Genomic DNA, 26692 nt, shown 5'->3' on the forward strand with positions numbered 1-26692 from the left:
CTTTTGGTTCAGAACTCTCCCCCTGGGGTGGGAGCTGGGAGGCTGGGAGAGTGAGCAGCCCAGTGTCGGCAGTGGTGCAGGTGTGGAGGCTTGGAGTATGGCCCTGCCCTCCTGGCCGGATTTCCTTTGCTGTCCTGAGACAAGCAAGTGGGGGACCGAGTTATAAAGGACCAACAGGAAAAGACCCGAGGCTCCTGGGGGTCTCAGAAGGAGGGAGGGGCTGGGAGTGCACCTGGGGCACTGCCTGGAAGGCGGTCCTTCCCCCAGACCTACTCTCCCACCACCTGTAACCCCGAAGAAGGAGGCCAGAGAAGCGCGCACAGACGCTTCGGGTCGGGCGGCCCTAGAGTCCACGTCGCCCACGCCGCCGCCGACGGAGGAGGCGAGGGTCCTGAGCTCCTCAGATCCGCGTTCCGCCAGCCCTGGAACTGGCATAGGATCGGGCCACGTGCGCAAAGCGGCCCTAGCCCCGCAGGACTCCCCACACACCTTTCCTCCCACTTGCGGGGAGTTTCTGAACTCTGGCGAGTGCGGGGGGCCGGGCATGTGACTCCTGTGTGCTGTGCCGGCAGGAGATGCTGCAGGAGAAGGGCCTGTCGGAGAGCGAGGAGGCCTTTCGGGGCCCGGGCCCTGCACTCGGCGAGACCAGCTCCGCCAGCGCCGCCAGCGCCCCCGACCCCGCGCTGGCAGCGCCCGGCCTCGCCGGAGCCCCGCTCGGCAGCCCCCCGGGCCCAGGCGACGTCGCGGCCGCAGCCGCTGAACAGGTAAGGTCGCGCCCGGCGTCTGGGAGTCTGCAGGGCCACCCGCGTCGGTCCGGCTGCCCCTCTCGGGGACAGGGCTCACCTCCTCCTGAGGGCTTGGCCGCGTCCTGAGTATCCTCCTCGGTAGCAATTGACCGCTGTCCCTACCATGTCCCTCCTCCTCTTGGATCCCTCCACCTTGCTGGGACGAGCGGAGAGGGTCCCACTGCTGCGGCGGCAGACAGAGTGAGACTGGCTAAGTGCTGCTCTCCGGAAACCCCAGAGAATGAGGGGTCTAGGCGAAAAGGGAGAAGGTGCCCGCGGAGATCTTGTTGCTCTGGGGCGGCTCCAAGCTCCGAAAGCGCAGGGACGTTGCGTTGGAGATAGCCGGGTGATCACGACGCACGACAGGGGCCTGCAAGGATTCGTGCACAGTGTCTGAGGACTGGGGATGTATTATCCCCGCCGCTGCGGGTGCTCACCCGCAGGCCTGAGCTTCCTCGTCCATGTGGGGTGACCACGTCTGTGCGGGATCGCGTCTTTCGTTGACTCCAGCACGGCCACTTTTGATCACTTACTGGCTTGTGACAGAGCTCAGAAAGCGGAACTTTCAGCTACCACGATGAAAATTTTTAAAATTTCACCAGCAGTGAGATTTTTTTAAACGTCACCAGTGGGTCTAGACTCATTTGGTGAAACGAAATCTGCCGGCTCGGTTCCGGGGGACTGACGGTGCCCTGCAGTTTCTAGGTCTGCATGCCCCTTATGTAGGGCTCCCTTGGAGTCAAGGGCCGAAGAACCCACCTAAGGGCCTTTCCCTTCCCTCCCCAGACCATCGAGAACATCAAGGTGGGTCTGCATGAGAAAGAGCTCTGGAAGAAGTTTCATGAGGCTGGCACCGAGATGATCATCACCAAGGCGGGCAGGTCAGCCCAGAGAGATTCATGCATGGGGTAGGGGTTGGGGGGAGGGCAGTTGGCGTCCCCAGGGGACTTCCTTGGTTGTCTTAGCCCACCCCTCTCCCCAGTTCACATCTTGTTGCCTTGACTTGGGACCTTGGGACCTTGGGACCTTGGGACCAGAGCGCACCAGCTTCCAGGGACCATCCGGAGCTCCCCCAGGGTCCCTCCACAGCTCCTAGGGCCCCTGGCCCCCAGTGTAGTCTAAGAGGAGGGCAGCACCATGCAAATGAAATGCAAATAAGGCTTTCGGAGGTTCTGGTCCCCAAGCTTTAGGGTCTCCCGAGGAGCTACTTTGTCCTCCAGCTTTGGGGAGACTTTGGGGAGGTGTGGAGGGGGGGTAGTCTTTCAGGGTTGTAGTTATCTAACAGAATTAACCTTCAACAAATGAAGAAGGCAAAGGGAGCTTTCTTTTGTTATTTTCATTACTTTGGGGGTAGCTTATACCCCAAATCTCCCTGCCCTATGGGTGCTACTGCCCCTCGGCTGTCTGCTTCTCCCTGACCAAGAGGAGGGCACCGTTGGGCTCTGCCTGTGTTGTGTGGGGAGTAGCTCTCTGTGTGGCTGCCAGAGAGGGATGATTTATAAAGTGGAAACATCTTTAAAATGCGCTGGTGTCTGTGGGAGAAAACGGGAGAGGGTGAGAGGAGGGAGATGCCGACCTGCGTGTCAGAGGTTCTGGGGCTGTCTGCACAGGACCCACCGGCTAGGCTAGTTATCAGGTGAAGGGAGATGGCTGCAGGCAGACACTAGAATATAGGTTCAGGGACACGCCCTTCTTCCTCCACATCCTGGTCCAGGCATTTTTGTTTATTTAGTTTTGGGGTTTGGGGCCGCACCCGGTGGGCTCTGAGCTTACTCCTGGCTCTGCCTTTTGGGATCCTTCCTGGTGAGATCCTAGGACTGTGTGGGATGCCAAGGCTTGAATGTTGGCCATGTACAAGGCAAACACCCTACCCACTGTACTACTGCTCCATCCCTAGCCCAGGGATTTTTAAACCCTGCGAGAAGTGTCAGGTATGAACAAGTCCTTTTGCCTTTTTGTGGGCTCCTAATCGTGGAATGAGATGGACCAGGCATGGGAGGGTTGGAGGCCATCCCTGGGGCAGCAGTTCTAGCTCAGCTACTTCCATGTGTTTATTGCACAGTCAAGGTTACCCTTGCCACATCTTTACTTATGAAAGAATAGATCCCACTTCATACCTTTGTATATAAAACACTTAGCATAGCCTTTGGTGCATGGGCACACAGAATAAATGTTAACAATAATCGTCATCAGTAGAGAAATTTCTGGAAGTGCATCACATCTTTCATCTGCAGTTTAGAGAACTCTGCTCTATTGGACTGGTTCTGTAGGGAATGGGGGGCTCTTGGAGCAGAAAACTGGTGGTTTGTTTGCATGTGGAGCGGGGGTTGATGCTGTTGTCCTTTCTGAAGCTATTAGGCGTGGCAGTATATTAATCTTAGTTTAAGTGGAGGGGGTGAGCCTGGGCACTTGGCCACTGTCAGCTGAGGTCAGGCAGGTGGCAAGGAGGGAGGTGAGCCTCCATCAGGAGAGGGAACAAGGAGATGTCAGAGCTGGGCTTGCTGCACTTGGGGGTTGGGGACGAGTGTGGAGCCGGGTGTCACAAGCACAGCTTTTACTCAGTTCAGTGGACTTGGGCAAGGCCCTCCACCTCTTGGGATTCACTGGGGGCAGGTAAAATAGAGATGGCGATGATTAATTTTCCTGCCATTCTTCTGTTTTTCGTTACTATGAGACTCAAACCAGGAATCTGGTGGGCATAGCTTGGCAAATTGTTGAGTGGATTACAGGTGCAAAGAGGGAGGATTTATTTCTTGGACTGTTGGGGTAGAGGGAAAAGAAAAAGAAAGACAAAGATCCAGCAGTCCACATTTTTAGGCATTAGAAAAATAAAACCCTGAAAATAAATGGCCAGTGTGTTTTGGGGGCATGCCTGGCTTCTGCCATTTTAAACAAAGGGCATTTGTGATTCTCCTCAGTGGCAGTTCCTGCACCTGTGTGGGTCCTCCTCCTCCTTCTCTCCCCTCAGTGTGCATATGCGTGCACACGCACGCGCGCGCGCACACACACACACACACACACACACACACACTCTTCCAGATGTGACCAGCTTCAGGCAGATGTTTGTGCCTGATCCTAGTGGAGGCTTAGGTGGGGACCTCAAGGAATGATGATACAAATTTTAAATGTCAGTGATAATATTGGCCAATTATGGATTCATGGCAGTCTTTTATTTCTTTGGAGAGCTATTTTTGCACCAAGTCTAGTCCCCAAGAAAGTCAGTAGTCTCAGTTTGTCTCCGTATAGTTCTCACAGACTCTTCCCCCATCTAGCTGCTGTCTGTAGAGACCAAGATCACTATTGGACCCCTGTGTCTCCCATCCTGACCTTCTGCTGGGTTTGTTTGGGCTCTTCTACACTCTGTCCAGTGCCCTTTTCTGTGCTCCTCTGTCTCTACCTGCTGTTCCTGGGACATTTCCAGTCCTTGGCAGAGAGCCTTCCCCGGACGGACCCTTTGGCTCCCGGATTCCTAGCTTGCTGGAGATGGAGGGGAATCAGAGAACATCAGCCCAGCTCCAGAGAAGGGAAGATAACCCTAGTGTAGAGAGAGGTAGACCTGAATAGTTTTCAGGGAGATGATTCCCTTTACCTGGTGCACCCAAAACAAAACCTCAGTTGGGAGAAATTCCCTTATGATTGAGACCTATGGCCATAGTGATCCTCTCTGGTGAGTACCCTGATCCCTGCTGTCTGGTCAAGGAAAGATCAGGTACTAGAGAAGGAAGCCAGAATGTTCTCGGGTGGGTTTGAGTCTTGGGGTCACACTTATCTGAAGCTGAAAGTATGAAGGCCACAGGTAGAAATAATCTCCTTTATTGAACTCGACTTTGAATTCAGTCTGATCTGCTGTATAAAATATCAAACACAGAGGAAGGCATCTACTTTGGAATGTTCAGGAGCTTGCCATTGTCAAGTGTAAAATTGGGGACCCTCCCACCCTGTCTGTGTCCCTCTTTCCCTCTTTTTGCTCCCCAGTCTTGATATGGCTCACTTCAGAGAGCAGCTTCCTCTCAGCCTCCTCACATCGCTGCCAAGCTTGATACATGTGAGAAACTGCATTTTCTCCCAAACACAGATAAAAGTGAGCTCCACAAAAATTTAAATATAAACCTCCCCAAAATGAAAATTTCCTAACAGTCTGCCTGCTCTTCTCCTAGGTCATGGTTTTGCCACCAGATAAATCTCCACTATCAGCCTTCATAGCCTGTTGAGTTCAATGTTGCTTGTGTTAGTGACAGTGAATTTGCGTTTGAAAAATGAACTACCGATGAGAACTCCTGTTGAACCTGTATTGTTTGTTATTCTGAGGCAAGGATTTGGCCCGGCTTAATCCGGGGCTTCAAAGCCAATTGCCCTGGCTCTGTATACAGAGCGTCAGAACCCAGTGGCGTGGGTGATAAGAGAAGTAAGGGTTGAAGACACTGGGAAAGTGGGTTGGGGAGAGAGTGCTTTGATCTCTTTTTAAAGTATTTTCTGAAAGCAGAAATATCAGAAGGAAGTGTCTTTTAAAAAAATCTCAGAGAAGCAACTGACCTTCCAAAACAGCATCTATCCATAAGCCCTCACTCTTGCTCCCCCACCCCTGCCCCCAACTGGAGAAAATGCTTTGAGCCAATTAGAAAACTCTGTGTGTGTGTGTGTGTGTGTGTGTGTGTGTGTGTGTGTGCTTATTTGCGCAGAGTGGAAATGAATTACGTAGTTTGGTCTTTGCTCTGAGAAATCACTTGGCTCAATATAGGTTTGGTCTCCGTATAGGCGGTACCACAACCTACAACCCCAATTTCAGCCTTGTAGCTTGAATTGCTGAGCCCTGGCTTCTTAACCAACCAGTCCAGAACTCTTCCTCAAGACCTGCAGAACCTGGCAATAGAGAGCACGTAGGGTTCTAGGTGGACCCCTATTCTCTTCTCTGATTCTGGGCTCAGAGGCTCATGTATGGATGTGTGTCTATGCGTGCACATGTGTAGTCTCAGACATGTATATGTGTGTATGATGTATGTGTGTATGTAAGTTCAGATATGGTCCCAGGAATGGTGATACCAGGAGAGAGCTCAGGAACTCACACCACTACTGAGCTACATCCCTGACCCTGCACATGTAGTAATTTTTCTTTTCTTTTTTTTTCTTTCTTTTTTTTTTTTTTTTTGTGTGTGTGTGTTTTTGGCCACACCCAAGAGTGCTCAGGTTTACTCCTGGCTCTGTGCCCAGGGATCACTCTTGGAGGGTTTGGGGGAACCATATGTGGTACACAGGAATGAACCCAGTCGGCCGCTCACAATGCAAGTGCTCAACCTACTCTCACCCCCACGCAGTAATTTTTAACAACAGTGTTATTAATGTGGAACATTCCTGAGAAAAGTGAACAAATAAACCTTAATTGTACAGCTCTATACTTTCACAAAATGAAGTTACCCATGCAACACCACCCAGGAAAAGAAGTCACATAATCACCAGTCACCCCAAATCCTTCTGTATTCCTTCCAGATAACACCTCTTCACACGGAGTAAATGCTCCACAAGCGTCTCATCCTTTTGGTTGAGTTCTGCTCCAGCACTTAGGGGTCCCAGGCCTGAGGCCATGGAGAAATTCGGGCTGCAGTGGATTGATTAGGGCACAGGGGGCTATGGAGAGTCCCCTCATTTCCCCGCCCCTCCCCGCTTGCTTGCAGGATTGGTGGGGGATGGGGTGTAGGTCAGCGCCTTGACTTTGCAAGCAAGCGCTTTGGCAGTGAGCCTGAGCCCCCAGCGACTGTCTGAGCCCAGCTGTAACTTGCTGTCCCCTCAGCAGCCAGTTCGTGGTCTGGTCCATCAGTACGTTGCCAAAATCAAAAGGCCCCAGAAACCTTCGCCCGGCGCCCCGCAAGCCATCCACACCAAGAAATGTCCGAGGACGCTTATCTTAGCAGTTCATTCTAAAACCATTTCCGAGTCTGAGGCAGATAAAGGCCCCATGCCCGCACCCTTTCAGAGCCTGTTTCATGATCAGAGGCGAAACCCAGAGCTTTCATCTCCTGGGCCGGCCCGCGGAGCCGGCGGCTTGTTTATTCCCCTGGCGGAGCTGTTTCCGCGAGCCAGCAGCGCCCCGCCTGCCAGGGCGGGCGGACCCTGGGAGAGCACCCCGGGGTGCAGAGAGGCGCCCGCGCGGGGAGAGGGCGCACGTGGCGCCGAAATCCCGGAAACCTCCGATTTCTCCCTTCACCGAGCCACCCGTGTCACTTGTTTCCTCGAGCATGTGAGGCAGGGAGCACACAGAGCCCACACCCGCCTGACTCGGTGGTCTGAGTCCTGCCTCCCTTGCAGGTGTCCGTGTTAGCCCCTCTGGAACCCCCAAGGGCAGATAGAGGGCGATGCGCGTCTGGATCTGCCCACACACCATGGGCCCTTCAGCCCGCTGGGGTCCCACATGGCCAGAGATGGAGGGGGCTGTTTCTGTAAGACCCTGGAGCTCTTTGACAGGGGTGGGGGAAGGGTTGAGGGAGTGGGGATGGGGTTGGGGGGAGGGCAAACCCCCAAATCCCATCTGGACCAGCCAGCCCATCTTTGCTCCAGGCTTCTAAGCCCACTGCCTTGGAAAGAGAGAACTGGCAGATGGCGAGGCCGAGGCTGGGGGCCCCCTTCCCTGCCCCAGGCCCTGCAGAGTCAACCCAAGGCTCTCAGGCAGCGGGTGGCGCCAACGGCTCCCCAGCTCCCAGCCTCGGGAGTCTACAGGCTCCTCCCAGACCTCCAGGGCACTTCATCATTGTCAGGGGCTCCTTTGCAGCCAGCGAGGCCCGCAAGGACAGGGCCACTCCAGTCCTTCTCAGCGCCATTTTCTCTTGCCCCCTCCCCACCCCTGCCCGAGGGAGAGGCCCTGCCTGCCCAGGGCGGGTGCCACCTGGAGGGGTGCAGAAGCAGGCGCGGTGGCTGGCACCGTGGCCAGGCCGCCCAAGCACAGCCGCAGCTGCCCCATTTTGTGGATGTTTCCGTAGCGGTTACAAGATGGTGGCCTGGAGGGGACAGGATTCTTGGCTTTCCCTCAGGGAGGGGAGGGGTGAGGCAGCTGCTGCCCACCCCCACCAGCGGCTGCTTAGGCCCACCAGGGGAGAGGCTTGGCCAGGAAAGTGGGTGGTGTCAGCTCCAGCTGTGCCCCCAGGCCTGGGCAGGGGTGGGGGCTAGGAAGCAAGAGGTGGGATTGGGTTCCTGAGTCCTCGCACTTCCCCCCTTCCTGGAGAGGGGGTGGGGTGGACATTTGAAAATGCTTTCAATTGACATCTGAGACAAATTCTTCCACAAGGTTTATAAGTCCCTAGACTTGCAGCTAGAACTTCCCTCCTCCCTCCAGACACGCACACATGCGCACATGCGCACTCCACACGCCCCTGCACATGCGCCAGGCAGCGCGCACAACCTCACTCTGGGCTGCGTGCACGGGGGAGGGTCCCGGAGGGGCGCTGGGCTCCAAGGCCCTGTGGCTCCTGCAAGTCCCGCTGCACCCAGCTGGCACCTCTGCCCCCAGACACCTGTTGGTGGTGTCAGGACAGCCTTTCTTCCCGGGCCTGCCTTGTTATTTGTGAGAGGCAGAGACCACCTGTCAGTGCTCTCACAACTCATGGCACCTGCGGCCGGGGTTAGAGCCTTGGTTAGGTTTGGATTCTGCCTGACAGAACAGGCAGCGGGCCATGTTTGTGGGGGATCAGCCAGGAGAGCTGGGAAGTCTCAGAGGAAGACTATGAGGAAGTTCTGGCGCTTCTGGGGAAGCTGAGCAGCAGTAACTGGTGCCTGGGATGGGAACTGAGCCCCTGCAGGTAAAGAAACATGTTGTTATTGTTGTGTTGTGTGTATGTGTTTGTGTGTGTTTGCACTGAGAGGTCTGGGAAAGTCCTTTTCTAGAATGTTCACCAAACCTCAGAGACCTGCATAATCTCAGCATTAGCCGAGGAAATAGAAAATGTCCCAGTTTGGGGTGGGATGGTGGTGGTGGTGACTCTTTTTATCCTAGAAGTCAATCATGCACTGCTTTGTAGAGGGAGGAGTGAAGTAGGGGGTTAAAGGGAACGTCCTGAATGGACTCCTTTAATCCAGGGTGGGTAGTAATGTCCTTGCTGGCGATAAGAAAATGAATGTGTGGAGATTCCAGCAAGTTGCCCAAGACCTCACAGTTTGCTTGTTGTGGGGTCGGCTGCCCGCCATGGCCGGGTAGATTGAGAGTCCACTGGCTTTCCCAGATACCCAGTTATCAGGGAGTGCAGGCCACGCTGAACGTTCAGGGAGGTCAACACCTCTTCTAAAATAAAATAAAATAAAATAACAGTACCAGAGTTGGTTTGAGACCTCAGGGTTTCCGAGATGTATCATCGTGGACATGGTTGATTAAAAACTTCCAGAAACTTCCAGGCTTGCCTCCAGGTTGGGACTCCAGAACTTTGACTGTATGCAGATTGGCAAAGGATGGGGGTGGGGGGGGGGCAACTGGGGCAGCCAAGTAGGAGTTGAGATCTTTTCTCACACTCTTGACCAGTGGCTGTGATGAATGACTAGGAGACCATGGTTGGGTGGAGAGTTGAATCAGGGAAACCACAGGAGTCTCTTCCCAGACACACAGACTGGAATTCCCCGGGGCTCAGAGGGGGAGTCATGAAGCCTGAGCTGTGCGGGGACTTCTTGCCTGGGCCTTGGAAGGCTCACTGCCTTCACCTCCTCTCTGGGCCAGCTCTCCTGGTGCTCTGTCCATGCCGCCACCTTGCTCTTTGGCTTCCCCTAGGAGGATGTTCCCCAGCTACAAGGTGAAAGTCACAGGCATGAACCCCAAGACTAAGTATATCCTGCTGATTGACATCGTCCCCGCAGATGACCATCGCTACAAGTTCTGTGACAACAAATGGTAAGAGACCTGGGGTTGCCTGCTTCACCTGCCTTCACTTGGTTACCCTTTTCTGCCCACCTCACCCTTCCCTGCCTGATTTGTTCCAGGGATTCCCCAGTGGGTCCAGGTGGTGGGCCTTGAGAACCAGGCTGGGGCTAGAAGTGAGCTGTGTGTCTGTGTTTGGTTTTCTGGGCAGATAGCAGGGGTGGTCACACAGCTGGCGTGCATACACGTCCATGTGGGTGAGTCAAAATGGTGCTGTTCCAGTGGGAAGAAGGGTGAGAGCTTTTGGGGAGTCTTGGGGTCCAGCTGCCTTGCCTGTGGCATTACTCTTGGTCTAGCTGCCCGGCCTTGCCTCTCAGGTGATGAGTGCCCCCAAGCAGAGTAGCAGGGGCCCATGCTGTTTTTCCTGAGAAACTTCCCTAGTATCCTCTGTGCCCCTTGGCCAGTGCTGGGGGCCAGAAGGAAGGAGTGAAGCAGCAGTGGAGGGTGGCAGGCAGAGATGGGGTTGACCAGGCAGGGCTGGGTGGCCACGTTCTGCCTGCCCTGATATATTTCTCACTCTGCCTTGTTTGGGTTGGCACTTAGCCAGCTCAGGATGATGCAACCTCTACCAATTAACATCTAACCCTTGTTTTGGGGCAAGCAGTTTGAAAGTTGTCTAGGTCCTCTAAGAAACTCTGTCCAAAGAACAGATTCTGTGACCCTTCAAGTTATAAATATGGGGGCCTGGAAGAAGTCTGGGTGTTAGAGGTATATACCTTATATGTACAGGCCCCCAGTTTAGTCTTAGGCACTGTATATCTGTCCCCACCCCCAGTCCTCTAGGGTGTAACCCTGGTGACCCCAGATACTGCTGTGTCGAAGCAAACCCCCAACATCAAATTGCCTAGCATGTTGGCTGAGTATCACTGAGAGAGGCTCCTGGAGTTCTATGAGCACTGTTTGGGAACCCCCTTCCCCAATTATAATAGAATATGTACATAGAAGTGCCTATTAATTTAGCCCTCTGAGTAAATGGTCCCATTTCTCTGTAAACGTTTTCCCCTTCTTTGTGGTACAGTACAGAGCTCTGACAGCTCTTTGCTGACCCTGCCTTTGGCTTATTCACTGTCCCTCCAGAAGGCTCCTGAAGCCCTACCCTGAGAGTGGGGACAGGACAGCTGAGATATATCCCTCTGGTGAATGGCGGAGCAGAGGGGACTGGGGCTCCCCAGAAACCCCGAGGAGTCAACCATGATGGCTATGTCTATTTTGTTGGCAGGATGGTGGCTGGGAAGGCTGAGCCCGCCATGCCAGGCAGGCTGTATGTGCACCCGGATTCCCCGGCCACTGGGGCCCACTGGATGCGGCAACTGGTCTCTTTCCAGAAGCTGAAGCTGACCAACAACCACCTGGACCCCTTTGGCCACGTAAGACAGCACACATTCTCAGACAGTGTTGGGGTTAATGTGGGGGTTGGGGGTGGGGCTGGAGGCTCTGGCACTTTGTTAGGCCAGTTGGCAGAAAGAGCACAGAGTCTGTGTTCCACAAAGCAGCGTCCATCCTTCCCTTAGCACTTACCAGCACAGTAACTCTGGACAAATATCTTGGCCATTCGGAGCCTTAGTTTCCCTGCCTAGAAAATGGAGATTTCATGAGAGTATCTGCCTGAAGCGCCCTGTACTTAGGAAGTGGTGGTGCTAATGAGGGCATTAATAATATGGTAATGGTGGTGATGGTGGTGATACGATGATGTGATGGTGGTTGTGATATGATGATGGTGTTGATGATGACAGTAGTGATTTGATGGTAGTCTATGGTTATGATGGCGGTGATGGTGGTAATGGGAAGATGATGAAGGCAGTGATAATCATATGATGGTGGTGACATGATGATAAGATGGAGGTGACATGATGATGACAATGGCGGTGATAAGATAATGGTAATGGTGGTGAAATGATGGTGGTGATGCTGCTGATTTTGTTGGACCGAATCTCTCAGTTCAGATTCCCCAATTTTGGCTCAGTTGGGGCCTGAGTTAACCTCCTTGGCAGAGTCCCTGATGAGGGCGGAAGCCCCTTTTCAGCATGCCGTGTCTGTGGGCCTGGCAGAGATTTGGGGTTTCAAGGGCAGACCTTGCACTGGCTCACACCAGCTCCTGCTCCAGCCTGGCCCTCTCAGGAGAGATCCTGAAGCCCAGGGATGCGGCTTCAGGTTGCTGAAGCTCATTCTTTCCCCATCTGGCCCTGGAAAACCAACAAAAAGCATTTTATGTGGAAATTTTTAGCTCATGTGTGTGGCAGGCTGGGGACCTGGTATTATCTGCCAGGGCTAGACCCTGCCCTTTAGGGTATCCATGGTTACTCTGGAGGTGGGGGTGGGCAGGGTGGGGTGGGATACAGGCTTGAGAGACTGGATGATTCAGGTACTAGTGCTGTCCACATAACCAGAGAGATGAGGCGGTGGTGGTGGAGGGAGAGCAGGAGTGAGGAGTGTCTAGGTATATGCTTCAGTTCTATTTCTGGGGCACTGCCTGCAAATCAGAATTCTGTGAATCACAGTTCTGCATGGAACATTCTAATTGGTTATGTAACAGGCAAGTAGCTGTTGGTTCTCAGTTTTGGAGTTTGTTCGTTTTTTTTTTCTGAATGATTGGTGATCTGTAAGCAAGCAACAAGGTGATACGAATGGACAAAATTACCTCCTGGCATACCTCTTTTTTTGCAAGAAGAATGGGGCTTCCTGTCAGGGAATGTAGAGGCTTTGGATGTATGACAGATATGCAAGTAGGCACAGAGGCACACATGTATCCCCAGCCTCTCACAGAAATTCTGGGGACCCCAGGAGAGTTGAGGAGAAGCCGGAGATCCCAGAAGAAGTCAGGGGTCCCAGGAGAAGTCAGGGGTCCCAGGAGAAGGGTCAGTCTAACCCCAACTTGGCCAGAACACAGGTCCTTGAAATGAGGGCAGGGCATCACCCCACCCCGAGTCTTACTTGGTACCAGCCCAGTCAAGACTTTGCTCAGTAGGAACCAACCTTCAAAGGTTAACGAGGGCCTCTGTGGTGGGCAGCCAGGGCATCTAGCTGGTGGGCACAGCCTCTGCCTGCAGCTGCAAGAGCCCTGAAGGGGAGCATTAAGTTTGGCAGGAGCTGGACCTTGGGTTGGGGCCAGAGGAGCCTGAGACTGAAGCTCTGGAGAGAAATCGGGCTTTACCACATGGTGCTCCTGAGGAATGCCAGCCAGGCCTCTTCTGCCTCCCTGTCCCTGCCCACAGAGTGCCGGGAGGGAGACACACTGTAATGTGGGGATTTCGGGGTGCGGGGGAAGACCTGGCCTTCACAGCAGGCTCTGCAGCAGGCTTGAGTTTCTCGAGGGCTTTGCCAGAGCCATGCACTCGGGCCCGTGGGGCTGTCCGATGAGCGGTTGGAGCTGGGCTGCTCCTGCCTTTGCTTGCCACATCTGCAGGGCCTCACCCCTCTGGGTCACCATCTCCCTGGAGGGTTGGGGTGGGGGTGCAGCATGTCTTTCTTCTCTCTCCTTCTGACCACTGTATTTCCCCAGCAGTTTATGGGCAAATGCTTGCCAGGCAACCATACGATGGAAAGGAATTGGGGCGAGACATAGGGAGAAAAGGTGGTCTGGAGAGCTGGAAGGAAAGGCACAACACTCAGCCCCCAATCAGATCGTGAGGTCGGTGCTTCTGGGCCTTCTGCACCTGGGTGTGAGCTGTCAGAGCTCTGGCCATTGGCACCTGAATGGAGAGGTCTCAGTCTTTGACAGTGCAGGCAGGGACTGGCAGCTGAGCTAATTTCCCCGGTATAGCTGGCAAAGGGGTCCATTTGCACTCCGGCTTTCTGCTTCCAGGTCAGTGCCCACAGGACTGATCAGCTCTTCTAGTCGCCCCTCTCAAGGCAGGAATGTGGTTGAAGTCCATTTTGTGCTGGGAGCCTGACCCCAACAAATCTGTCCTTCTGCACGGCTCACCCCCCCACGGCCTCAGTTTTCCCTAAATGCTTCTAGATCTCAGGAAACCTCCGTCAAAGCCTAATGGACTTTGAACTTTCCCCTGGGGCTCTCAGTGTTTTGGGGACCCTAGCAGCTGCCTCTAGCATGGCTGCTCCCAGGAAAAGGGTCTGGGGAACAGATGAGCCATAGCAGGTGAGGCTCTGAACCAGGGATACCCTCCTCCTCCCACCCCAGCACACATGGTCTCTGGTTCCCCAAAGACGGGACTGGATTCTGATGAGCAAACCCTATGTGGGTTCCCCGTGAGATCCAGAAATCCCCATATTTGGGCCGGAGACTTTGGGGGACTGCCACTGGGTTCTGGGAGGAAGCGTAAGGCCAGAGGATGGGCAGGCCACAGGGCAGAGGATTGGGGGTGGTGGGAGCAAAGCAGAGCTGCCTCCTCCACCCCGATGCAGCCCTGATTCTGTTCTACTGGCTGCCCACGTCCCCTCTGGCTCTCCCCCAACCCCCCTCGTCCCAACCAGGGCCTGGTGCCAGGCAACAATGTAATGGAAAGGGAAGTGGAGGGGCCTCTTTGGGCAGGGCTGCAGCCTGCAGGACCGGGAGGTGCCTGGCACATGTCCTGCTTTTTCCCCTGAGCCAGAGGCCAAGAGAGATTTGCGGCCAAGGGCCATGTGGGCCTACATGTGTGTGTCTAAGGGGAACAGCAATGGCCTTCACAGTTTCTCCTGCCCCCATATCCCAGATGGCTGAGGAGGAAGCCCAGTTCAGGGACCCATTTCTGACCATCTAGCTGTGCCAGGGTCTAGGTCAGCCTCAGATTGTGGGTTTGCCTTGTCTACAGAGTGACCTGTGTGAGGTCTCTTCAGTGTCCCACTTCCTCCCCTGCCATCTCTCTGAGGTGTAGTGACTCCCGAGCTGGGGCATTAAACCCAAGGCCATTTTCTTGGGGAAGAGTTCAGAGTCTGCTAGGAGCCATCTGTCTGTCAGTCTGTCCTAGTACTTCCACAGTTGTCCCTGGACACAAATTGTGTAATCTACTTTTGAATAGGACATGCATTGGCATGGTTTCAACATGCCAATGAATAAATTAGTGTCTACAGTGGGATATAGTCCTTGACTGGTTCTGCATCTTTCCAGTTTCTTCCAGCACCGCCTCCCAAAACCCCTACTTCCACTCCCAGGTACCCACTGTGTTTTTCTGGTTTCTGGTTTTTAGGTTTTTTTTTTTTTTTTTTTTGGTTTGTTTCTGGGACACACCCAGCGATGCTCTTGGCTCCTTGCTCAGGGATCATTCCTGGCAGCCTCAGCGAACCATATGTGCTGCCAGGGATCAAACCCAGATTGACCATGTGCAAGGCAAGTGCCCTGCCTACTGTAATGTCATTCTGGTCCCTCCCACGTACTCACTTTTATCACTTTTTTTCTGCCTATAAAGACCTAGTAGATTCCCAAGTTCCCCCTTTTGTACGCAAGACATAATATCAAATCCTTCTTATACTTCGCTTTGTCATCTTAGCATGGCAAAGAGATAGTCCCATTCCAGTCATATGAAGCTTTCTCCTTAATGTCTTACAGCCGTGTAGAATCCTGTCATATGATCACTAAGGAAACAGCCCATTCTGTGAAGAGGGTTGGGTGCTCTCTAGATCACGCTCTTGCAGTTAAGCCTCTTCCCTCTGCTTTTACACTCTGCTACATATTTCTGAGCAATGCTCTGCCTGCCGAAAGAATATTTGGGTTTGTACTTTGCAATCTGGACCTAGAGTAGAGATTTTCTGACACAGGGAACACAGATGGAGGGGTTCCCAGTCTGTGGGTGAAGTATTCAGTTTTAGATTATGTTTTCTTTCTTTCGTGTGAGGATAAGTGTCTTTTCACTTGCATTTTGCATTTCCTCTTCAGGGGAACTCTTCTTTTTCACTTGGTCTTAGACTTTGGATCAGTTCTGGATTCTAAGAAGATTTAAACATAGAGGCACTCCCCGCCTGCCATTCATCTTTTGATCTTACCAGTCATTGTATTCCGTCTAGGCAGAAGGTTTTAATTCTGTGGATGGGGCTTTCCCCCATGATTATGGATGATGAGTAATTGACAGTCCTCATTCACTCCCAACTCATGAGGGAATTCTCTCGTTTCTTCTTTTTCTACTCTTCCATGGATTTATTTTTACAGTTTAAACCATTGATCCTTTTGGAATTGATTCTCACGTTGACTATGAAGTGTGAATCCGACTTTTATTTTCTGGAGAGCTGTTCAGTAGTCCAAACACTAATAAATGAGCAGTTCTCTTCCCTCCCTGGCGCCAGGGGCCGTGCCTCTGCGCTCTCAGCACCCCCGTGGACTTGTGCGTGTGTCTCTTTGCCTGCTGGTGCTTTTTCTATTGAGACTTCGGCCCAGGTTTTAGTGTCCGGCTGGGCTGAGCCTCCCCCTTGCTCTTCTTTTCCAGAGTATTCTTGGCTATTTTTCAAATACACTTTAGAATCGGCTCATACTCTTGAGAAAGAAAGCCGACTTGTGTTTTTCTTTGATCGCCTTAAATGATAAAGTTACTTAGGGAGAATTGATGGGAATGTTTTTTTCTTTACTGAAACTTGCTTTTTGTCCCTCAGAAATTTTTTTTACATTTTCTTCGTGACATGCGGCACCATGCGTTTCTTGTTTCTTATATCATCTTGCTTATTACCACTATGATTTATAAAATTTATTCATAAGATAAAAAATTTTCTTGGGGTGAGGAAGGAACCCTACGTTTGGCCTGAGTTCAAACCTCATATCCCCGAGAGTGACTCCCCTAGCCCATCCCCAGACCTCCCCTGGGAATAGCCCCTATGACAGAGTTTTTCTTCACAGCATTTTCTCACCACCTATTTTTGCTTGAATTTGGGTTCCTCCTCGCTCAGTAGTGAACCAGGGGGTAGTTCATCACCACTGTGTGATAGGAGCTGGCCTCGTTGTGAAACACAGGGTGCTGGTGAGCAGTCAGCAGAAGGTGTCCCTGCAAAAGGGGTGATAGTTACACAGAAGGTACTTCTTCCACCAGGGACCGATGGTGTCCCCCAAAGCTTATGCTGCCAACTTGCTTGTAGGGCCCCTGAGATTTATTGGGGTGGCGGTGGTGGTGGGGCTTGGATCATTCCCAGTGGTGCTTGGGGGCTATTCCTGGGTCCATACTCAGAGATTACTACTAGTGGTACCTGAGGGGTCATATGTGGTGCCAAGAATCAAACCAGGGGGTCTTCTGTATGCAAGACAAGAGCCCTGTGCTGTGTCTCCAGCCCAAGTCCCTGAGATACTGATCTCCCTCTTTTCCTCTCACTTTTGTGAACCTTGTGCCAAGCTCTGTCCAGATGATTTGGAAGATATTGATATCTGCCCTCCATGCCCATGCCCAGCCCCAGATTGGGCTCTGCCCTGCCAGGTAAAGGCGCCTGTAACTCAGAAACTCAGGTGTCAGGAGTGATTCCTTCTCTGTCCCTGTGTGCTGCATGTCTTCTCCTCCCTGACCCTCAGCCCCTCATCTGTAAAACGGGACCAAAATAATTCTAACGGTGCCGGGGTGTTGTAAAGAGGAATGGTGTGACGTGTAGAACAGGCCAGGAGTTGCCTGGCCCCTAGGAAAAGCTCAGGAAGCTCCAGAGGTCCTCATTTCTTACCTGGGAGTGAGGCCTCAGGTCTGTCTGACCAGTGTCAGTTATGAGTGGTTGACCTGACCAATTATGTTGACCTGCTCCACTCTGCTTCCTTGGGTCAGTTACTGCCCACCCTGGGTTTTTCTTTTTTTCTATTTTTTTCCTAAGCTGCAGCTTCTTCTTTGTCTTAACCTGTTTGCTTGACTCAGGAGGATAAACAGGCAGTCTTAGAAAAGAAAATGATGGTGTAAGGGAGACTCCAGTTTTAGTATGGGACAAAATGGACACTCCCTAACCTGTGTGTCTCATACCCAAATATGCTGTTCTTTCATGGGCAGTAGGTCCTGGGGAATCCTTGTTCCCTTTAGTGTTGGTTGATATCTTAGTAAAAACCAGGAGTAGCACATGATTTCTAGTGAAGGCTGTTGTTGTTGTAGGAACTACACTCAGTGGTTCTGGGGCAGAGTGAGGAAAGTTCTGGGAATCAAACTCAGGACCTTGCATACCTTTACCACTGGAGCCCCGGCCCAAGCCCAAACCCAGTGAATATTTTTGGCTTTGTCTCTGGATTCTATCTCCAACATTCCTACTACAAACCCCTATTTCTCAGTTGCAAAATTAGGAGAGTGACTCGAATGATCTCGAAGGCACGCCCCTCCGTGCCCAAGCACTCTGTGGAGATAAATCTGGACGTCATTGGAGGAGAGGTTTTGCGCTATCATTGTTGTTAAAACAGAGCAGACTTCTGAGTTAGAGCCAGAACATAATGAATCCCATTTCTGTGAAATAGTGACGGTGGGCCGGTTCAGTCTATGGGCTTTGTGGATGTGGCCAGCCCATTTGGCCCAGCCTCCCCCTGCAACAAATAGAAATGTGAGGCTCTGGCAAGTAGTTTGCTGTGGTGCCCGAGGAAGTGGCGAGGAAGCCAGGTGTGAGTCACTGAGCTGTATTCCCGTTCTCGGGTACTGCAATTGTTACTCCAGCTTCTTAACCTGGCTTTGTGGGTGGGGCTTGCCTGCCACAGAATTGGGACCCGTGAGCTGAAGGCTTCACTTTACAGATGGGGAGCCCAATGGCTAGAGAAGAGCTTGCTCATGATTTGCAGCTGATGAATAGGGACCCACAGAAGATGCTGCCCCCCTCTTACATTTTCTGGGGCTGGGGTTGTAGCTGCCTCTGCAAGGCTGGCAGGCACTGTCTTTCCAGGTCTCTCATCCAGTCTGTCTGGTCCCCTCCCCATGAAGGTATGTTGGAGAAATTCTTCATCCTTGGTCTGGGAAGGTTTTGCTTGGTGGGCTAAGAAGTTTGGCCTTTATCCCAAGGGGCAATGAGAAGCCATTAAAGGTCGTATGATGAAGATAAGACATTTACTGAACCCTAAACACTGGCAGGGTAGGTGTGCTAGGTGTACCGGGATAGGCACGGCCCTTGGAAAGGCCTCACATTCAAGCACTGGACAGGGTGTGGTCCTTTTTCATACCCTTTGGGCCTGCAGGCGCCCTTATGTGGTCAGGAAGGGAGCAGGAGAAGCCTAGCCTCGGCCACACATATCTTGCCTTCCTGCCTTTGCTTGCTAGAGACATGGTCACCTAGAAGGCATTGTGCAGGTCTGTAACAGCAACTAATCCGGGGGCTCGGCCCTCTTTCCATGGGTGCTGCCCAGCTCAGTTCCCCAACCAGCAGGCCTCGCCCAGGGTCGGGCACCCCAGGGAAATCCAAACAGTGGCTCGGGGCCACAGGATTTCACCACAGTCTCTGAGGGTCCTGCACCCCAGAGAGGATGTGGTAGGCTGTCGGGACACTTCAGGACAGATTGATTTACCCACTCTGCCACCGTGGCAGTCCCAGCTGCATAGTGGAGCCGGAGCCACGTATCAAATCTCCCTTCTTTGCACCTCTGCCAACCTGCTGCCCACCTCCAGGAGTCTGAGGCTGCTGTGTGTGGACCCCAGCCTTACTGATCCCTCTCAGCGGCCCTGCCTGGGGCTGTCTTTCCAGGTTCATGGGCAGCCCCACCCTGTCTTCAACTCTGACCTTTCCATTTCCCCTGCTGCCCACAACCAGGGCTGGAGCAATAGCACGACGGGTAGGGCGTTTGCCTTGCACGTGGCTGACCTGGGTTTGATTCCTCTGCCCCTCTTGGAGAGCCCAGCAAGCTATCGAGAGTATCCTGCCTGCACAGCAGAGCCTGGCAAGCTCCCCGTGGTGTATTCGATATGCCAAAAACAGTAACAAGTCTCACAATGGAGATGTTACTGGTGCCCACTCGAGCAAATCAATAAACAACAGGAGGACGGTGCTACAGTGCCCACGACCAAATCACACACCTGCCTAGGACATTGATCATCTCCAGGAGGAGTTTGTTATTTAATTGCAGGGGGCAGGAACCAACAGGAAGGGCCACAGAGATAGTACAGTAGGCAGGGCACTAGCAGGCAGCTGGCCCAGGTTCCATCCCCGGCAATGTGTGTGTGTGTGTGTGTGTGTATGTATATATGTGTGTATTATATATATATATGTGTGTGTGTGTGTGTGTATGTATATGTGCACACACACACATACACACACATACACACACATACCTGAGCCCGAGGGAGTAAGCCCTGAGCACAGTGGGGTGTGGCCCCCAAACCAAAACCAAAGAACCAAGAGAAGCAGCACAGTAGCTTAATAGCTGATTTTCAGGAGGGGGAAAGTTTCAGGAAATAGAAGCTCAAAGCAGGCCCTGGTGGTCTGGGAAGGCTTCCTGGAAGAAGTGCCCAGGACTCAGAGGTGAGAGAGATAGCAGTAGGAACCGCATGAGCAGATTTGCTGAGGCTGGGATCCAAATGTCCAGAGGCACTGAGTCCATCTCATGAGGCCACATTTCTGGGCATTTAGGTCCTTTATGGGCTCCTGCAGCAGTGGGACAGAGTAACCTCAGTTCCTATGTTCTGGAGGCTGCTCCTGGCTCCTGAAACACACACAGCATGAGGCCTTTTGAGCAGGGCTTTTGGCCTTGCATCTCGCTCTTGGGTTTTGTAGGGCTGGCACCCAGGGAAGCAGTAAGATCCAAGGTCACAGGATCTGATCCGCGAAGACTGTGTTCTGGCCCTCCCTGCCCTGGGACTCCCTGAGGGCTGGGAAGTTTCCAGAAACTGAGGTGGGGTGGGGGTGGGGACCATCCTAGGTCCACGGGTCAGCGAGGGCTGCCAGGCAAGCACTGGGGCAGCCCCACTCGGCCCTCTGGCTACTCATGGGTTAAATCTCTCAGTGGTTAGGTTAGCATTGGCACAGCTGGTTCTGGGGCCCTGGAAAGGAGGGGGTGAGCAGGACCAGCTTGAGAGGGGCATTCCCAGAGTGGAGAGAAAGGAGTTTGCAGGGGGGAACAGGACCTGAGGGCCAGTCCAGCCCACCCAAGGCAGGAGCCAAAGGGTTAACCAAAGCAGCCGGTGTTGATAAAATGCCCCAAATTCCTGGTCCTGCCTTCAAATGGGGACGGCATCTGGCAAATGTCAACGATAAAAAATGCATTTTAGTGGCACGTGATGCAGCTGCTACCGCGGGGGCATAGCCGGCCCAGGCGGGTTTGGAGCAGCGACTACTGTGTGCTCATTATTATGGGCTTGGGGTGCCCACTACCCCACCCCTAGGTATGCTCAGGGCTGGCATCCTGGCTGTTGTTTGCTTGTCTTTCCTGCACATGCCTGATGGAGCTTCCCTCTGGGCTGTGGGCTCGCTCAGGCAGGGCTGAGGGCTGACCTGGGGGTCCCACCAGCACCCCTCTCAGCAGTCCTTTGAAAGGCAAGATACAAACAAACAGGCTGAGTCCTGGGTTGGACAACGGTCACAGAGGGACACTCTGCCCAGCTCTGCACCCCACCTCCCCACAACACACTGCTTTTACGGGGGACAGATGAGAGGAGGGGCTGGTGCCCACCGTGGGTATTGCTAGGGAAGGCAATTCACACAGAAACGGTGTGGGGACCAGGAAGAGTGGGCACAGTGCTGGGGGCCCGGTGTGGACGAGCCACTTGAAGGCAGTGTGGTCCCCGGTGGGTGGCCCCGACCAGGGTTTTTGCTGACTCCAGGCAGTGAAACAGGGTCATGGTGGCTGAGTTGGGGGGGACAAAGGGACCTGGGTCTGCACTTGAACACATTAGGACCTTTCTCAGTTTGGTTCTGGGAGTCAGACCCTGGAGCGGGGCTTTTAGGCAGCCCAGGGTGAGCTGAGCCAGGCCCCGGCATCAGAGGGGAGGGGATCCTCTGAACTCAGAGGGAGGCCTCCTCTTCCAGATCATCCTCAACTCCATGCACAAGTACCAGCCGCGGCTTCACATTGTCAAGGCTGACGAGAACAATGCCTTCGGCTCCAAAAACACAGCCTTCTGCACCCACGTCTTTCCAGAGACTTCCTTCATCTCCGTGACCTCCTACCAGAACCACAAGGTATAGTCACAGCCCCCTTGGCCCCCAGCTGGTCACCGATTAGCTGTCTGCCCTTGCAGGGGATGAGAGCGAGGGGGCCAGGCTGGGGACCCAGGAAGCAAGGCGCCCCTCCACTCAGAGCAACACAGGCCCCTTGGACACGGGCTCACAGTGGCTTTTCTCTTGGAGAATGCCCTGGGGAATGACAATAGGAGAGGCTGCCCTGGTGGCTTGAGCAGCAGGCCCTTCCAATCTAGAGTTTTCTCCCTGCTGGGATTTCCAGGACAGGTGTGCAGAGGGGGAGGGATGGTGAGGGGGGCCAGGGAGCATGGTAAATTAAGTGAGAGCTGAGAGCCAGAGTTAGTGCCTGGCTGGTCAGAGGTGCTGGGGGTGTCTGGCAGCCCCCACCTCCCGGCTTGCCTTCCCCAGTGCCCCTTCCCTGGCAGGTGGCCCCTTCCTTGCCTCTTGGTCTCTGTCCCTTTTGACTTCCCAGGATGCTGCCCACACCAGGTGTGCTGGGGCCCATGAGGTGGTGGGAGGAGGCTGTAGGCAGAGGATATGCCTGCATATTGCACCTTGGACCAGACGCTGCCCAGGAGAGCATGAGGAGGGTCACTGGGTGGGCGGGTCTATTGGGGGGGGGGCTGAGGCAGGTGGGCTTGGCTGCTTCCTGCTGGCCTAGGGCTGGATGGGGCCGGAGGGCCAGCAGAAGGGTCTCCCCCTCTCTGCACTTTCTCACCCCTGTCCCTGTCCCAGCGACTCCACACACCCCATGGAATGCCTGTCCTCTCTTACAGATCACCCAGCTGAAAATTGAAAACAACCCATTTGCTAAGGGATTCCGGGGCAGTGATGACAGTGACCTGCGTGTAGCCCGGCTGCAGAGGTGGGACTGCCCTGCCCTGTGGGGTGGGGGTCTTGGGAGAGGGGAGACAGGAAGGGTCCCGGCGCAAGGCGACCTCCATCACCCTCTGTGTCATCTCTCTCTCTCCCCCTCTCCCTGTGACTGTCTTCCCACCCCTCCAGCAAAGAGTATCCAGTCATCTCCAAAAGCATCATGCGGCAGAGGCTCGTGTCCACCCAGCTCTCGGCCAAACCTGATGTCAGCCCCCTGCATGGGGCCCACCAGGCTCTCCAGCACTACCAGTACGAGAATGGGGCTCACATGCAGTTCGCTGCCGCCGAGCCACAGGACCTTCCCCTCAACACCTTCCCGGCCCAGAGGGACTCCAGCCTCTTTTACCACTGCCTGAAAAGACGAGGTATGTCCCCCCTGGTCTGGACGCCTCACAGGGCCCCAGGAGGGCGGCTGCTGTCCCCAAAAACATGCAAGCCTTTGCACACACACTCACCCCTCCACACACATATACACGCACATGTATACATGTATCCACACATAAACACACCATACATACATGTATACATGCACCTACACATGTACTCACTCCCCGACACACACATACCTGCCTATCAACACACACACGTGCATGTACACATGTATCGCCCCCGCCAACCTGTAAATACACATATGCACCCACACACATAAACACCCCCACTTACATACACACTCTCTAAACATCCTCAGACACATGTACACATATACCCCCTCATACATAAACACACCCACACAAACATACACATAGACCACACGCACACACACACACACACAAACACACATACATACACACGCCTCCCTGGCGTGGCTCTGCACCCCTGCTCTAAGAGTCTCTGTGTAGTGGGTCAAGGACACAGTTACTGGGACTCGGACTCCAGTGAGGGAAGAGGGTGCTGAAGGGTTGGAGGTTTGTGAATGGGCCTGGCTTTCCTCGTGTCCTCTCAGCCCTCCAACACAGGTAGCCTGGAGTTAGGAATCTGTCCTTCAGCCCCGTTCTACTGGGTCTGCAGAGGCTTTCTGAAGATGTAAACGGCTGGGGTGGGTAAAGATTAGGGCCTGCGCCCCCTGTGCTGGTTTCTTTATGAAGAGGAGCCTAACCCAGAATCCCTGTCCTCTTGGGCCAGGCCTCAGTATCTCCATCTGTGAAATGGGATGATGAGTTCATCTCTGCCCACAGACCTCACAGGGTCTCTGAAGTCCTCTTGGGAAGGAAGACTTTGACTTGATTTGCAGTCCAGAACATTTTCTCAGCCCAGTTTCTAGGGGCAGTCAGGCAAAGCTCCCCAGCACCAGCCCCATTAGAACAGATTAGCAGGAGCTGGCACTGGCCTACAACACGTCATTCAGAACCACCCTGCAGCCTGTATTTGTTCAGTTAAGTAAGATGTGTCTTACATTACTTTTCCTTTTGGGTCACACCTAGCGATGTGATGCACAGGAGTTGCTCCTGGCTCATGCACTCAGGAATTACTCCTGGTGGTGCTCAGGGGGACCATATGGGATGCTGGGAATTGAATCTGGGTCAGCTGTGTGCAAGGCAAATGCCCTAGCTACTGTGCTATCGCTCTATCCCCTGTGGCTTACATTCTTAAGAATTGAGAAAAATCAAAGGAGTAACTGCATGCTGTATTACAGATGGTTTATATGAAATTCAAAGTTTAGTACCTATAAGGGTTACTGAATATTACCATAGCCATTTTATTGTTTATATAATTACTTATTTATGGGTTTGGGGGTCATACCCAGTGGTGCTCAGGGGCTATTCCTGGTCCTGTGATTAAGGATCACTCCCAGCAGTGCTTGTGGGACCATGCAGTACTAGAAATTGAATTGGGGTTAGTTGCATATGGGCCAAGCACCTTACCCCTGTAGGCTCTCTCTGACCCCATTCCCATTTATTTACAATTACTCAGGGGCTCCCATCAGGTGAGAGTAGCATAGATGTCCATGAAGCAATTTACCATCCCATGAGACAAGGCCTTAGGACCCCAAAGCCTAACATGTTGGCTTTCTGGTTCTGCACTGAGAAGCTGGGCTTATGCCTAACCTAGAGAGACTGGCCACTTTCTCAGACCAAGAACTTAGTGCAGGGAGAAAGTAGAAAGGACAGTGGAGGGAACACTGAGAGCTGGAGACACGGGTTCGTGAGTGAAACATTCCTCCTCAGCAGGGATGAAGCTTCCCAATGTGGTGGGGGTGGGGAGGTGCGTGTGGGCCTTCAAGGCCATCCGGAGGCCACCTGCTTGCTCTATGTGCCCACCAGCTCCCAAAGGGAATCCCTGGAGAAAACAGGTAGATGGAGGCCAAGAGAAGTCAGTGGACAAGAGCTCATAAGGTTGTTTGGTTTTGGGCCACACCCAGTAATGCTCAGGGCATACTCCTGGCTCTGCACTCAGGAATCACTGCTGTGGGTGCGCAAGGATGGAATATGGGATTGGGATCGAACCTCGTTTGGTAAATTCCCTACCCGCTGCACTCTTGTCCTGTTCTTCTGGTTCTTATGCTGCTGCCTAGTCTTCTGTCCCCAGTCATTCCTGGCTTTAGGGGAGCAGGGGCCACTCCCGATAGTCCAGCCCTCCTGGTCAAGGACACTGAAAGCACTGAAAGATGGATGTCTGTGTTGTGGGACAGCTGGTGCCATCTTTCCCATACAGAGCTGGAAAGTACAAGTCATCCTTTACTTGTGACTAGTTCCATTTCTAAACCTCACACCCACTGTTCAGATGAGATCTGTGTAACAGCCTGCTGCCGGGCCTGTGTTTGGAACTGTGTTTTGGGTTTACTTCTTCTGAAAGAAACTGGACCTGGCCTGGTAGTCATTTTGGCTTGTTTAGGCCTGCCCAATAGCTGAGTACTGAGGCAAAAACACTGTGACCTTAATTCGGATAGATGTGGCCTCAGGGCCTGGTTTGGCCTGGTGTTGTGGCCAGGGTAGGCCTCACCTGCAGTCTCCAGCACATATTCAGGCCTCCTCACACCACCAAGTCATGGCCAAGAAACCATGCCATGAGCTGCCTGGTTGAAGGCATCAATGGTGTCCAGCAGCTCCTCTGACCTGTGGGCAGGGACCTGGCCACTTTTTGGCGGCTGCCCTTTGACAAAGCTGTGATTCGGATGGCCACATGGTGTCAGGGTACGCCAGCTTGACCTTGCCCTGGCCTCTAGGCTGTTCTTGCGCCCAGAGGTTGTGGGGTTGGGGGCTGGCTTTCTCTGAGGGTTCCTTTGTCTCCCAAGCAGATGGTGCCCGCCACCTGGACTTACCCTGCAAGCGGCCCTACCTGGAAGCATCCTCTGCTGTGGGGGAGGACCATTACTTCCGGTCACCCCCTCCCTACGACCAGCAGATGCTGAGCCCCTCCTACTGCAGCGAGGTGGCCCCGAGGGAGGCCTGCATGTACTCAGGTTCTGGGCCCGAGATTGCTGGGGTGTCTGCAGTGGATGAGTTGCCGCCGCCCCCCCTGGGCTGTAACATGTGGACGTCAGTCTCTCCGTACACTAGCTACAGCGTGCAGGCAGTGGAGACTGTGCCTTACCAGCCCTTCCCTGCGCACTTCCCCGCCACTACCATGATGCCCCGGCTGCCCGCCCTGTCGGCAGCACAGAGCTCCCAGCCCCCCACCAGCACCCCCTTCAGCGTCTACAACCAGCTCTCACAGTCTCAGGGCCGAGAACGGGGGCCCAGCGCCTCCTTCCCCCGGGATCGGGGTCTCCCCGGCGTGTGCGAGAGGAAGCCGCCCTCCCCACACCTGAACGCTGCCAACGAGTTCCTCTACTCCCAGAGCTTCTCCCTGTCCCGGGAGGCGTCACTACAGTACCACTCAGGCGTGGGTGCTGTGGAGAACTGGACTGAAGGCTGACTTGGGCCAGGACCCTGCTCCGCCGGGGCCCACCTCGCTGGGTGGGATTCCAAGAGGTACTACCAAGAGACATGGGAAGGTACTTCAGAGGATGGGGCTTGCATATGCCTGCGTGTGTGTGTGTGTGTGTGTGTGTGTGTGTGTGTGTGTGTGTGTGTGTGTGTGAGATTGGAGAACATCTATCTTTGGATATAAAACTGGGGCCATGACAAGGAGACAACCCACACTTGACCAAAGAAGCGATTTTTTTTTTTTTTGGCTGCAGGACCTGAGTCCATTGTGAGCTGCCATCTCTTGACAGGCCCTTGGGAGGTGGGAGTGG

At 53.6% G+C, this 26692-nt stretch overlaps 1 protein-coding gene across 1 annotated transcript; it reads left to right on the forward strand.

The window, feature by feature from the left end:
* Positions 1–575: 575 nt before the first annotated feature.
* TBX4 (T-box transcription factor 4) lies at positions 576–26370 on the forward strand. The gene is made up of 8 exons (XM_056127914.1): positions 576–764; positions 1572–1666; positions 9526–9645; positions 10892–11039; positions 21487–21639; positions 22416–22504; positions 22645–22880; positions 25751–26370. The coding sequence occupies exons 1-8, from the start codon at positions 576–578 to the stop codon at positions 26368–26370; spliced, it is 1650 nt and encodes a 549-aa protein (XP_055983889.1).
* The last annotated feature ends 322 nt before the right edge of the window (positions 26371–26692 follow it).

This window comes from Sorex fumeus, unplaced genomic scaffold (assembly GCF_029834395.1).
Source record: "Sorex fumeus unplaced genomic scaffold, SorFum_2.1 ptg000063l, whole genome shotgun sequence".
NCBI classification, from domain to species: Eukaryota; Metazoa; Chordata; class Mammalia; order Eulipotyphla; family Soricidae; genus Sorex; species Sorex fumeus.

What these genes read in the sequence shown, in the direction of transcription:
- TBX4 (XM_056127914.1), top strand. Translation starts at nt 576, where the DNA reads ATGCTGCAGGAGAAGGGCCTGTCGGAGAGCGAGGAGGCCTTTCGGGGC. An exon ending in CCTCCTACCAGAACCACAAG is followed by an intron (nt 21,640 to 22,415) that starts GTATAGTCACAG and finishes CCTCTCTTACAG; the next exon opens with ATCACCCAGCTGAAAATTGA. An exon ending in CGTGTAGCCCGGCTGCAGAG is followed by an intron (nt 22,505 to 22,644) that starts GTGGGACTGCCC and finishes CCACCCCTCCAG; the next exon opens with CAAAGAGTATCCAGTCATCT.